General features: G+C 40.5%; 1 protein-coding gene across 5 annotated transcripts in view; it reads left to right on the forward strand.

Moving 5' to 3' along the window:
• Positions 1-14,545, forward strand: part of LOC126375985 (eukaryotic translation initiation factor 4E transporter-like) — a 45,319-nt gene that overhangs the window by 2,527 nt on the left and 28,247 nt on the right. For 2 of the 5 annotated variants that reach the window (XM_050023119.1, XM_050023120.1), the window contains exons 1-8: positions 1,326-1,980; positions 7,813-7,996; positions 8,529-8,607; positions 8,814-9,063; positions 10,786-10,909; positions 11,585-11,680; positions 12,920-12,988; positions 14,245-14,344. In XM_050023119.1, the coding sequence (XP_049879076.1) occupies positions 1,692-1,980; positions 7,813-7,996; positions 8,529-8,607; positions 8,814-9,063; positions 10,786-10,909; positions 11,585-11,680; positions 12,920-12,988; positions 14,245-14,344 (1,191 nt within the window). In that variant the 5' untranslated portion in view covers positions 1,326-1,691. Of the gene's footprint in view, positions 1-1,325; positions 1,981-7,812; positions 7,997-8,528; positions 8,608-8,813; positions 9,064-10,785; positions 10,910-11,584; positions 11,681-12,919; positions 12,989-14,244; positions 14,345-14,545 lie in introns of those variants that run through there. The other 3 variants (XM_050023117.1, XM_050023118.1, XM_050023121.1) reach the window with 3 other exon arrangements.

Genomic DNA, 14,545 nt, shown 5'->3' on the forward strand with positions numbered 1-14,545 from the left:
GCGTGTGTTTATGTACGTGTGTATATGTAAAAAATTGAACACATGCCCGATTTTTTGTTTTTTTTTGTTTTTAATTCTATTGATGGGAGGTCGTAAATAGTGTTTTCATCTAATAGAGTACATTTATTTAAATAATACGAAGGCAAACTTAGGTAATTTATTTAATTAAACAGACTAGCTGTACGGAATATAGGGCTGATGCATATTGCAGTGTTTGCGAAAGTAGGTCATAGTGCCCAGAACTTAACATGTATTATTAATTGAAGAATTACGTGTTGATTCGACTATGAACATGGCTTTATACAAATTATGGTAGGTAAAGTGTTGCTTTAATATCATCAAGAGACATAGAATATACATAACATACATAAACAGCCTATATACCACTGCTGGGCACAGGCCTCCCCTCAATCAACCGGAGGGGGTACTGAGCATACTCCACCACGCTGCTTCAATGCGGGTTGGTGGAGGTGTTATACGGCTAATAGCCGGGACCAACGGCCTAACGTGCCCTCCGAAGCACGGAATCATCTTACTTTTTCGGACAATCAGGTGATTCAAGCCTGAAAAGTCCTTACTAAACAAAGGACAGTCTCACAAAGTGATTTCGACAATATCCCCATCGGGAATCGAACCCGGACCTCCAGATCGTGAGCCTAACGCTCTAACCACTAGACCACGGAGGCTGTTACATAGAATATATTTTTGTACTATTTGGTATCTATCGTGATTTGCGCAGCGCTTTAAATATACAGACATAGATAAACTAATTTGGGATTATATCCCAAAACATTAGAAGACAAACCATTTGAATAATTTCAGTATTTTATATAATCTATAGATTCTAAATGATATTAAAACTATAGCGGGTATACTATTATTTACCCGACTCCGGGGAAGCAAAAAGGAGGGTTATGTGTTTGACCGCTATGTTTGTATTTTGAATACCACTGTAACTGTAGTAATTGGGAGTCTATGGCTGTCTACCTCGGTAGAAACACAATTGAATATGTTCTTGGTTCATGATTCGTTTTCGTTATCAAGGCGAAAAACTGTAATATTTATGAATCATTTAGGTTTTATTTCAGAGTACTTGTATAGTTGTACTAGCATTCGTATTGCATTTTCGCAGTTAGCTTGTTAATTAGTGGAGATGTATTGACCTGTGTAGGTAATCAACAATCGTTTTTCTACATTTGAGTTACAACGGAAAGTTCAAGTTCTGTTTTTGCTTTTGTTTTTTAAGGTAGTTTCGTACTTTTATATCGGATTTGTGAAAGAATATCGCAGGTTTTGAGGGTAGCTGCATATCGCCAAGACAGTGAGTGACCTTGCTTTGTGTAGAAGTCAGTCTATGAGACGCATCCGTGCGCTGCGCGACTACCGCGGAAGTTTCGACCTGAAGAAATTTTCTCCATCTTTTTCCGTTGCCCCAGTGATTTTCTCTAGAATATTTTCGTGTGCCGTGCATTGACGCTCGCTATTAAGATCGTGTCTCTTAGACAGTCTAGTTTGAACATTTTCGTTGTTCCGTTTTTGTGTTATATATTTTTAATAATCGTTTTATTGAATAGTTTTAATTTTTATTTTAATCTAGATCGTTTAGTTCATAAGTTAGTTTTATTTTTATAGTTAGTGTTATCGTGTTGTTTGGCCGCCATTTTGTCGTGGCGCTGTCCGACATATTGAAAATGGTTAGCAAGGAGGTACCGGTGCCTGTTGAGGCAACGAAGAAGAGTCGCAGGCGGCGGCGTAGGACCGGTTCTAGGGCTGCGAAGCGTCGCGCGCGCAAGGCTTCGGGCGGTAGTCTCGGGAAGACGTCTGTGTTGGCTTCGGTGGAGAACATAGTGTCGCCGGTGAAGTGCGCGGTGCACGCGTTCCTGCTGCGGTACCAAAGTGCCCTCAGGAAGGTCCCGGCTCACCTGCCGCCGAGGGTCCACGCCGGACCACCCTCCAAACGCGTCAAACGCGTGTCCTGGCGTAAGTGACGTCAGCTTTTACTTTTTTATTGTTTAAAAAAGTTGCGTATTACTTCTTCGTTATTCATGGCATATGAGAACTTATTTGCCATTGTGGTGAAAGGGTTTTCCAATCTGTGTAAGATGGTTTTTGCTCGGTGAGGTGTGGGTCCTTGGTTCATCTTGCGATGGACTTCTGACTACCCCAAGTGGGACGTAGTCGTGAGCTTATGTTTTGTAATATCTAAGAACGCGTATATGCACGTTACGGTATTATATAAATTGTGTGAGTATACTCGTAACAAGGAGCCAGAAATAACTCCACTGATTTCTGCGCTCCTGGTATTTTGATGTCGCTGTCACACGCCACCGCTTGTCGCGTCTACCTAGATTTATGTCTACACCTACATTTAAATAGTCGGTCGTATACTAGATATAGGTACTAGATGTTGTGGAAAATAAGATATATTTTAGTTTCTCTATTTTCAAGCCTGCTTGAGGGAAGATGGCTAATATTTATTCTATATATTAGGTATATACAAGTATTAGGCCGATTCTATTTAGTTTGCCATCGACACGATAAGAAGAAGGTATCTACTCACGTTGTTATAACATAATCAATATAATTCTGCCAGATAAGCTTCACAGTATTTTTTTTATTTACAGAGCTTTACCTGACTTGTCATAATTTCCTTCATAACCCTTGACTTCAAATTTTGTAAATATATCTACCTACTTACGCGTATTCTGTACAGTGCCATGTTTTTTTTTTTAAGAACGACGGATTGGAAGTCCCTCATTAATTTTAACCTGGTTAAAAATTAAGATCATAACTTTTCGGGGCATAATGTCCTTTTCTCAAATTGTCTGCGCTTTTTTTTACCTGGTAAGTAGGAAATTAGTATGTGTTTGTTAGCAAAAGTCACATCGAAATGTGATTTTTTTATACAGGCGCTTACGAAGTATAGACTATAAGGCGACCATTCGCTTCTGGCTTAGAATAAACAATATGTAGTACTACATATAGGGTAACTCTAAAAGTAGGATTATACGAAAGACCTTGACCATGAATAATAGAGTTGTTTACATGTTTCTATGGACTTGCCAACAGGTTGCAATGGGCATTAGAGTGCTATAGCTAATTAAATGTTCTTTCCATTCAAACAGTAAACAAGCGAGAGGAATTATAGTCTGAAAAAAAATGGGATCTTGACTTGTCATTCATACAAGATATAATGACTAACATGCTTCGAATAATAAACATGAGCTTTCAGCTGCTTATTTCCGGGCATGTCGTGAAAACCGACAGAGGGATTGTTTCTTTTCCTACATGCTAGATAAGTAATAATCATTGCTGTCAGTCGATACAAAACTATCAGTCTTACAGAACAATGAGCAAGCGAGACGCAGTCCGCACGCTCTCTCCGTTACTCCTTAGCGGCTTACGGCTATTTAGGACTAAAATAAGACTCAGAGGGAGTGAGGTCGGCGCCCGATACGAATTGGTGCGGGGCGGAGAATTACCGTTCTATACGTAGTATTATTCTTTGTTCTATGTTCCTATGTCTACTCGCGTTTAATTATGATAGATCATGATCGTATATCATATCACCATACAGTTTATCATCATCATCATCATCACCAGCCCATTAACGTCCCCACTGCTGGGGCACGGGCCTTCCCTATGGATGGATAGGGAGATCGGGCCTTAAACCACCACGCGGGCCCAGTGCGGATTGGTGGTTATTAACGACTGCTAATGCAGCCGGGACCAACGGCTTAACGTGCCTTCCGAAGCACGGAGGAGCTTGAAATGAAAATTTTTTTTTGTGGTCACCCATCCTAAGACCGGCCTTTGCGAAAGTTGCTTAACTTCAACAATCGCAGACCGAGCGCGTTTACCGCTGCGTCACCGAGCTCCTATCCCATTGTATCACAAGTCGTCATTTGATTTAGTTGTTGCTTTGCCCACCTTAATAGGGATGACGGGCGTGAATAATGCATGTATGTCTAACGAACAATTTAAATTTAAAACCCTATTAACGGGTACAAAAACAACACTGATATTCAGAATAAATTAGAGGATTAACTTTCGCCGTTTCTTGCGTGCGACGATAAAATGAGACGGTTTTGTCACGTCGTCGTAGGCTAGTTTTCAACTAGTCACATCAGTTACTTTTTACTAAACGTCAAAACACGAAATTACTATGGAATTTGTTTGAAAAAGCACACTGTGACGTCATAGAAAATTCCGAATGTCGGACTTATTACGTTTTTCGTGTTTAAAATTCATAAATAATTTAAATAGCTAAAGAAAATGTTTTTCGTTAGTTTTAGATTTCTTTATTTAGTAATCAGTATTGCATAATTTTATCTTGAACCCAGTACAGTCTTGAGCAATATCATTTACCCAATTTAGAACCCTGTCGCACTAACATATTTGACATTTAATGAGACTTACGGTTTAATTTGTCAAAAAAGTTAATGTGACATAGTTTCAAACATACATAAACATACATAAACTCACGCCCGTAATCCCTAATGGGGTGGGCAGAGCCACAAGTAATCAAAGACAACTTGCAGCCACTGTTGATACGAAGTCCAAAGATATAAGATAGTTTCAAAGTGTATACATATTAGCACTCGTGACCGTACACGACGCAATTGTTCCGAATGGAGCGTCGTTTTGCCACGAGCGATCGGAAGCTTGACGATAACGTACACGTCTATATAGCAACGCAAATACAGTATAAAGCAGTGTGACAGGTTGACAGCTCAAAAGACCAGCATTGTAGGTAGATATTATGCTTTTATACGTCCTTTCGCTAATGGCCATGGGTATCGGCAGTAAATAAAAAACATGACTGTGTGTCTGGTGCCGGAAGACCATTAATACTGGAGAGGACTTGACTTATAAGACATCAGTTTTTTTAACCCTTTCACGGACAGAGATCATGGGTGATGATTCATAATAGGTAATATGACACCTTGGAATCGGAACGTCATTAGACGTTCTGTCCTTGAAATTGTTAAATAACATCTAGGGCCCTGTGCCGAGATTTTCCTTGTAGCTTCTTTTCCGAGTTGTGAAGCTGCAGTAGTTTTAGGCGAATGAAACGTTCGTTATGTAAAAAATGACGATTGAAAGTGTAACTATGTTACTTACTGACTAAAGATATTTTTTGATCAGTACAGTAATAATGGCGTTAAAGAAAAAAAAACATTAACATAAGCTCACGAATATATCTCAATGTGGTAGTCAAGAGGTACATTCATCGCAAGATGTACTAAGTACAGTCATGAGCAATATAATGTACCCACTTTAGGACTCTGTCACACTAACATATTTGACATTTAGTGAGACTTACAGTTCAATTTGTCAAAAAAGTTAATGTGACATGGTACCAAAGTACTTATGTATTTATAATACATACATATTAATGCTCGTGACCGTACCCATGCCTAACCGAGTTTTCTGTTAGACCAACGTCTATAATGGTCGAGGCGTTATAGAAGTTTCGAAGCAAATCTCGTAAAGAGTTTTTAAGACAGGAACATTCCCATTTTGCTGCTCACCTCCGTTCTTGAATCAGCGCCACATTGTGATTTGTTTGTTAGTTCGATAGCATGTTTGATGAAGGAATGTGAGATAACTTTTGAAAGCATAATGCCTGCAAGCTCCATTCGGAATAGTTTTTGAACTCATTTCTTTATTATGTTCTTTTTTTTCATGTATGCTAAGTAATTCTAAGAGAAACTTTGTAAAGTATTATTTAAAAAAAAAAAATTGTGAGTATTCCCGGGACCAGCACATCACTGGTTTTGGCACTGATGCACATTTCAACTGCAGCTACTAAGTATATTATACTTAATTAATATACCTATTATACTAGTCCCGCTATACTGTTACGTGTACGTGACGTGACTCACGTATCTACGACCTACCTCAACCGTGTTGTTAGCACGCTGTTAGATAAGGAGTAACCGTTATAGTACCTACGTTTTTGCAACCATTCCTTCTGTCGTGTGGGTTAAAGTTGGATTACCAACCTCATCTTAAACCCCCCCTCACCAAAGGCCCCTGTCATGGCTCATGTATCGACTACTTAGTACATCAGTAAATAGTAACCGGGACCAACGGCTTAATGTGCCTTCCGAAGCACGGGTCATCTTACTTTCGGACAATTAGGTCTAATCAGCCTTTAATGTCTTAACTGGGTTCAGAAAGTTATTTTTGTGATATTTTATTTATTTTTTTATTTTATTTATTTATCATAGATACAATTAACAATTACATTTTAAATAATTAACATCGGAAAACCCTAAAAGGGTTTGTCCCGACATTAATCCCACATATTATTATACTAGTACATCTTATACTAAAGACAAGTACAATCAAATTGCGACACCCAACGAAGTTGCTCGCGCAGCATAGACTGCTTGTTTTTACAAACACACTATTTACTCTGCAAAATCCTTTATTCCCGTCAGCCACCACCAATTCTACCACCACCAGTGGGGATAAATAGAACTAGTTGCTTCTGCCACCATTGGGGTAGACGGTACTAAAAAGTTCTATCTGCTAGGTAGCTATTCTACCACTGGTGGTGGAATTGGTGGTGGCAGACGGGAATTAAGGTGCAAAAACAAAGCGTTACGCCTGTATACCAGAAGGGGTAGGCAGAAGTGTATAGTATATACACCTACTCCTCGCCAGCTGTGTTTAAGCCCCATGTAATAGAGGGTGAGCCATTGGTATTGCCATTGACCGGGCACAAATCCCTGGAACCACGTGATATCAATTATGATGATATTACGATATCACTAACACCCTGTTATACTGTTTTGATGTTTCAAGTAAACTCTCATTTGATACCTATAGGTTGTCGTTCAGTATATTTGCAACGATACTAACTGGCTATTAGCGTCCTGAGATAGATATAATAAACTGCATCAGTCACAGTTTATCAGCTCATTGACTATAATTAGCCCAACACGTTAGACGGGAGACATCCGTTATGCAGCTAATAGAGTTATAGAACCTTCTACGGCGATTTGTTCCTCCGCCTACAGGAATTACGGGCTATCTATGTATAGATATAGCGAAAACCATGTGCGCCATTTTGAAAAATCACATTCCGATATGATTTTAGTCGCGGTTTTGTCGTACCAACCCAATACCGAGAGCTTTATCTGTTACATAAAACATAAACCGTTGGTCACGGGCTACTAGCCCAAACACCTCCACCAACCCACAGTGGAGCAGCGTGGTGGAGTATGCTCCATACCCCCTCCGGATGATTGAGGGGAGGCCTGTGCCCAGCAGTGGGGCGGGTATAGGCTGTTTATGTTATCTATTAGGTATGTTAATAATATTGTGATTTATTTAATAAAATGAAGTGACGTATTTTGGTGATCCGTGGTAGCCCAGTTGGTAGTACGCTTGCCTCTCACTTTGAGGTCGCAGGTTCGAATTTAGCACAGGCCTAAACCAATGATTGTTGAATTTGTTTTCGAATTCATGTTTGGATTACGTGCTCAGCGGTGAAAGAAAACATCGTAATTCATTTCATCATCGCGGGTTGGAAGGTCAGACAGGCGGTCGCTTCTGTAAAAATCGGACCTGTCAAAAACGCGATAGTAAGTAATAGTAGGAGATGATGATGCTGATGATGATCTTAGAATGGTAAATCTAGCTCGGCGCCCGATATGTATTGGTACGGGCGGAGAGTTACGTAAAAATATTCTTTATGCTACGCTTCAAGTCTTCATCGGGTGAATTCTGGTTTTGCATAATCCTCAACGGATGTGAGTTGTGTATCTGCAGTATTATAATAAGTGACTGCATCCCCAGGTCACGAGGAAGAGGAGACAGGCGGGACGGGCGCGGGCGGCGGCGGCGACCCGGCCGTGCTGTGCGTGGGCCCGGCGCGGCGGCCGCTCACGTACACGCGCGACGAACTGCTGCGGCTGCGCAACTCGCCGCTCGTCAAGCGCAACCTCGACAACGCCTTCGCGGGTTGCGAGGCGCTTGCGCTGTGAGTATCATTGGCGAGTTTTCTTTATCATGTAGGCGACTAGATACAGGAAGTATTGTAGAATAGCGTGCGTTTTTATAAAGTTCCGTTGTAATTTCTTGTTATGACGTTTTAGCAATATATTTTTATGTAGAGTCTAGGATATCTTATCGGTTGAGAGCCCTCTGTCGGTCAAGTAGTTAATGGCACATGCAGCACATCTACAATAAGGCACTTTTTATAAAAGATTAAGTTATCTTATTCTTTTGGCGGAAGGCAAGAGGGAAACCACTGCCCTATTTTCCCTAAAAAAGTAGCATGGAGTATGCTACACCGACAAGAGTGTGGCTCTTAAATTAATAATGATGAAGCTATCTTACAATATCGCCTCTCTTATGGTTCTCGTCGTGGTCAGCCCGACAAACTAACCACTCTCGGCTACACCAGATCTTCGCGATGAAGAGTATGGTCGTCATTTTTAAAAGCTCTTCTCAATATTATTATTTCGGTATATGATCGGGCTATTTTAATCTTATATGTTTTCTTATTTGAGTGTGCTGAAGCGGCGTTCCGACTCACCCAATGAGGAAGATCGAGGGGCAAGAGGGGATGCTCCTAGTGAAAATCATAAGGTAAGTTTTAAAATGTCATTTGTTAATTGGATAGTTTCTTAGGTCAAAGATAAATTATGAAATTCTGATTACTAAATAAAGACTTCAATTAATTAAATTAATTTGAGTCAGTGGACAAACGATGAGTGGAGTGAGATCTCCCGCACTCTGCGAGCGCTGCAATCACACCGTACCTCAAAACTTATATAATTTTCCAACTTGCCCAGGGTGTGTATGGGCGCGACCGAGATCGCGAGCGCGACCGCGAACGTCGCTCGGCGGACCCGCGCGAGCGCGTGCGCAAGGAGTCGGAGACCCACGGCGGCGGCATCGTGCTGTCCCCGCAACGCAGGTCGTTCACCTCGGGCTGCGGCGCGCCGGCTGCTACAGCGCATGCGCCGCACCCGGCGCCGCCGCACATTGCCCGCACTAGACCGGAGTCACCGCTACCAGCGGCGCCCACCAAGCCTGACCAGGGTGGGTAACAATATTGTCTATGGTCACTTAAGACTCTTATTCCTGATTTGAGACTTCTATTCCCGATTGAAGACTCTTAAATCCTGATATTTGACTAAATAATAAATGAATGAAGACAAAAAATTAAACAAAAGAAATGACTTCGGCCTTCGAAAACAATTTACTGAAGACAAAGAAAACAAAATCAAGAAATCTCATGAAGAAAAATTTCATTTGACCCGGCTGTATGGCTATGTTCCTTTGCCTGCTCCTTCTCTGGGCAAATTTAACCAAAAAAAAAACGTCTATGGTCACATTATGCTGTCGCCGTAACGCAGGTCGATCGAGAGTGAAACACGATCGCAAACTTTATTATTATGCTTTCTGAAAAGCCTGTGACGTCATAATCTGATTGGAAGCAATTTCTATGGCCGTATCAAAATGCTAAGCGTTTCAAAACGTCGAAACTCTGTAGTTCTGGACGTTCAATACGACGGCCTAGATTAAACAGCAGATGCAGGTGGTGGATGTATTAAGTCTTAACATTCATTGTATAATGCCTGCTAACATTTAAATCCTAGATTAAAATAGGTACGCGCATTCCCCTCTCTCTCCCCCCCCCCCATACTCGCGCGACCTACCTTCGACGCGACGCTGAGTAAACCCGCGTTCGGTAGTCGGCCAGCGCCGGAGACGCGTCGACGCTGTGCGTACGCTAGCATGACGACCATTCTCGAAAAACGCTAGTGTGTGAGGGGCCTTAGTTTCCTCATCAGTTATTTAAGAGCCACCCTCTTGTCAGTATAGCATTCTCTATTTATGTCTATCAAAGTAAAAGGCGAATTCTTTCACTGCCTTATAAGACACGACGTTCGCCTACTCTTTAATCTGTTCCATGTAAACTCTTGTCTTCCCCTTCCTCTCTTTTCTTGAAGCTTCCCTTCTATGATGTTTTTAATAAATTCGTCGTGTCTTATTAAGTGTCTAATCATCTTGCCTCATCTGTCCTCAATAACTCTCAATATTTGCTTTTTTTCCCTTACTCTTACTAGCACTTCCTCATTAGTGACCCTCTCTGTCCAACTAATACTTTCCATCTCCCTCCTCCTAGTTAAAGCACATAATAACGGGTTCTTACCGCGTTTAAATGGGGATATGTCCTCCTAGTTTCCTACTCGGTCAAAAGAAGAATTTAGCGTGGATGTTGTTTGACACTGACGTTTAAGTAAACCTGCGGGCTTAGCACCGTAAGCGCGCGACTCGCCTCTACCTCACCCGTCACTCTCTCACAGTACTGCACAGAAAGAGACAGATGATCTCTGTCGCGGCGAGAAAGAGTCGCGTATTTACGGTGCTAAACCCGCAGGTGATTGCTATACAGAGTATTAGTGAGTGAGAAAATTCCACTTGCTTGCGCTCTGCGATACGTAGCCGAGACACAAACTGCATAAAATGTTTGTTTACCTATTGCTTACCCACAAGTTTTTGTTACGTATTTATCTATGTATAAAGTAAGACGGACATCGTAGATACCTAGCATCGACACAAACCATGGTTTAACGATGCTAGTTAGCATAATCACTGTGTGTACTAAATTTTTGAAATAAATAAAGTAAAAAAACAAATACTTGATATTAACTCAGAATCATGGTCTGAATCATCCCCCTCAGCATTCGTCACGATGTCACGAACACCCTGTATAGAATAAAATAGAATAAGAATATTTGTTTTTTGCTGTGACAGGTCGTCGTATCGGTTCGGGTCGTATCATGGTGCGGGACTCGAACGCGGCGTGGGAGGAGGGCGAGTGGACCGCGAGTGGCGCTGAGCCGTACCGCCCGCCGCGCGAGCGCAACAACTCTGACAGGTAAATAACCGCCTTCGTAGTCCACTGCATTGTATAAGAATACCAGCGGGCTTACCACCGCAAGCGCGCGACTCTTTCTCGACTTGACATACGTCACCCGTCACTCTCTCACAGTACTGCACAGAAAGAGACAGACGATCTCTGTCGCGGCGAGAAAGAGTCGCGTGCTTACGGTTCGAGGCCCGCAAGTATGCTCAATCCTATGACAAGCCGCCATTGCTAGCCCATTGATGACGTAAGTGTTACCATTCAATTGCTATCTCCAACATTCCAAGGATGTAAATTTTATTATTGAAAATTAAGTGAATTACTGACTAATGTATTTAGGCATGTATTTAATGACTATTATTTTGTCACATATGTAAAATTCATTAAAAGTGTACGTAATTATTTTACTAAAAGTACAAAATTTCCTTGCAAAGTAAATTAAAAACATTGGACGTGGGTAATTATTTTTTACGAAATGGCAACACAGGGTTGGATGACGTCAGCTGGGTTAACCTTGAAGTGCTAGCTGTCAGTTTTGAGCATACCTGGTGTTCTTATACCATGATCTAGTGGGTCAGCATTGCTCACGAGGGCTCTGCGTTCTGGGTTTTGATTGGGTTTGTATAATTATCCTTTTTAATTTTATATTCCAAAAGTAGTAATATAAAATGTTGTATGTATTCAAAGATTCGGTGAGCGGCGTTCGTATGGGCGTGACTCCTACTCCTCTGACATCAAGAGGGAACGGGACGAACGATTTAACAACGAGAAGACGCGCGACAGGTATAATATAACACTCTTTTTGTACCCAATACCCTCTTGCTGCGCGTCTCTGTTGCGCCGTGCGCGCGTCAGCCCCAATACCGTCATGAGCGCATTGGTGGACCGGTACGACTCGCCGCTGCTGAGCGTTTTTTTTTTAATTTATAACACTTCATTCTTCTTTCTCCGGTTGATTGAGGGGAGGCCTATGCCCAGCGGTGGGACGTATATGGGCTGTTTATGTATGTGTTATGTTATGTAACACTTCATAAATTACACATAAATTGGTTTACAAACATCGCTAAACCTAAACAGGTTACTGTTGACGACAGGTCGACATGGCAATCGGGGCATGAGGTGAGCCGCGGAGGCGGGGTCGCCCCGCACACCCGCGCAGCGCGTTTATCGATTATAATCTCGCTCACATAATTTATTACTATTGTGTTTTAAAAATGGCTACGGTTGCATCTTCGTCCAGAACCTTTAAAATGAATATTGGGAAAAAGACATGGGAATGGAAAATGAAATGGAAGATTTTATTATAAAAATCGGAGATACCAGTGACGAAGATTCTTTAAGTTTTTGTAGCGATACGTTAGATGATGAATAAATATTAACTTACATGAAAACGTGGTATTATTTTATTCACATTTTGTTACATACATAATAAAAATATATCGATATTGAAAACGTCACGTCACTAGAGAATTGCCATGTCGACCTGTCGTCTACATTACATAGCTGCCCGCGGCATCGGTGACTCGAGCCTCTCCCATGTAGCTTATTATTATGTTAATCTGTTTCTGTTACTAACATAACACGGACTACTTTCCGAAATAAATATTTTGAATTAAAATATTTTTTTTGACAAAGCCTGTGGTGGATTTAAAAACTTTTGTAATTATTTTCTTTTATTTTGGTACAATAAAGAATATTTGATTTTGAATTTGAATAAGTTATTAATCGTCGTGGTTCACGCCGCGACTTGTTGACGACGACGCTGAGTGAGGCCCTTTTATCTCAGGACGTCCACCACCACCGTATGATCATTCTAATGAACATCCTCCTATGCTTTTTGTAATTATTGTGTGAAAAATTTTAAGTGATGTTATTGTCTTGTCTTTGGGCGTCCTTTTATAATAAACAATTTCTATTCTATTCTTAATTGTGATTTTCTTCAACAATAACTCTATTACTATCAATTAATTTCAATCCGGATAAATTTAGAGACCAATTTTAATTGAATTGTGAATATTGCAGGGAGGATAACCGTAGATCTGGTGGTCGCTATTCTCAACGGCGCTTTGAGAAGGAAGATGAACCCGAATGGTAAGTGCAATCTCCAGTTTTTTTTTCTTCTATACCTTCCGAAAGCAGTATATAAAGCGAAGGTTGGTGGTAGGGCTGGTAGAAGAACGTACCTAGAAGTCCTTCTAGGCTGGAGATGTCCTTCAAAAAGATTCAGAGCTGAATCATCCCCCTCAGTATTCGTTACGACGTCACTAACAAACATCCTGTATATTCAAATTCAAAAATATCTTTATTCAGTAGGTTATATGGGTCGTTCTTCTTTTTTATCGACAATGATCTGTCCTTCGTTCTGCTTCTGATAAGTTATGTTTTAGAATTTTATTTCATGTTTTGATTGTCCAAAAATATAGTTATCTTATAATACTCAAAATACAAGCAAAATACTAATCGGTTCCTCAATTAGTTATTAACGTAGCTTGATCGTTTTTCACAAAATTATGTGACAGAGTGGTAAATTGAAATGCTGTCTCCGATGAAAAGGGCCACTCTGTCACAATATTTTTTTGGAATGCGCCTGCAAAGAAAAGTATGTTACCAAGATAAAGAGAACCACTAAATAGTCCTCTACAGACACATCTTTATATGATGTTTTAAAATATTTATTGCCGTTATAATTTTAAAGATGTTAAATCCGATAAATCGAGAAAATGTCTTTTTATTGTCGATAAAAAAGAAGAACGACCCATATAACATAGTTACACTTCGCATCGTCATTTTTTTACATAACGAACTTCTCATCCGCCTAAAACTACTGCAGCTTCTCACAACTGTATAGCCGGGGAAAATAAGCTGCAAGAAAAACCTCGGCACAGGAACTTTGACGTTCTTAAAAAATATGTTTATACAATTGGGTAGTTTCCTCGGTCAAAGATAAATTATGAAATTCTGATTGCTAAATAAAGACAGATCTAAAGGTGACAAGAAACGTTTTCGTTTTTATTTAACTTATTTACAAATTTTAATAAGGAAAAACGTAATAATAATTGCGACTTTTGGTTACGTTTTTCTATGACGTCCCAGGTTGCTTCTTCATAAAAATTCCATAGTAATTTCGTGTTTTGACGTTTAGTAAAAAGTAACTGATTTGACTAGTTGGAGACTATCCTATTCAGCAATAGGCTGGTCATGTCTATGTTATGTGTTGAAATTCAAATTCAAAAATATCTTTATTCAGTAGGTAACATAGTTACACTTTGAATCGTCAATTTTTACGTAACGAACGTCTCATCCGCCTAAAGCTACTGCAGCTTCTCACAACCTGTGTTCGTGTGCAGGTTTAGCGGTGGGCCGACCTCGCAGCTGGAAACCATAGAGTTGCGCGGCTTCGAGGAGCCCACCAAGAAGAATGGCAACGCCACTAACAAAGAGACTGAGGTATGTCACCCCACTACATATATATGTATACTATAGATATGCCCAGCAGGGCTAACATGCGCAACGTGATAAAATCGATCGAGTTTTTTCCCCTAACATGCATGCCATGTGATTTTGTTTGTATTTTGACAGAACGACATGACTTATTTGGGTTCACATATTACCACCAATCGACAAAACGACATAATTCAATCAATCAAT

This window comes from Pectinophora gossypiella, chromosome 20 (assembly GCF_024362695.1).
Source record: "Pectinophora gossypiella chromosome 20, ilPecGoss1.1, whole genome shotgun sequence".
Lineage (NCBI taxonomy): Eukaryota > Metazoa > Arthropoda > Insecta > Lepidoptera > Gelechiidae > Pectinophora > Pectinophora gossypiella.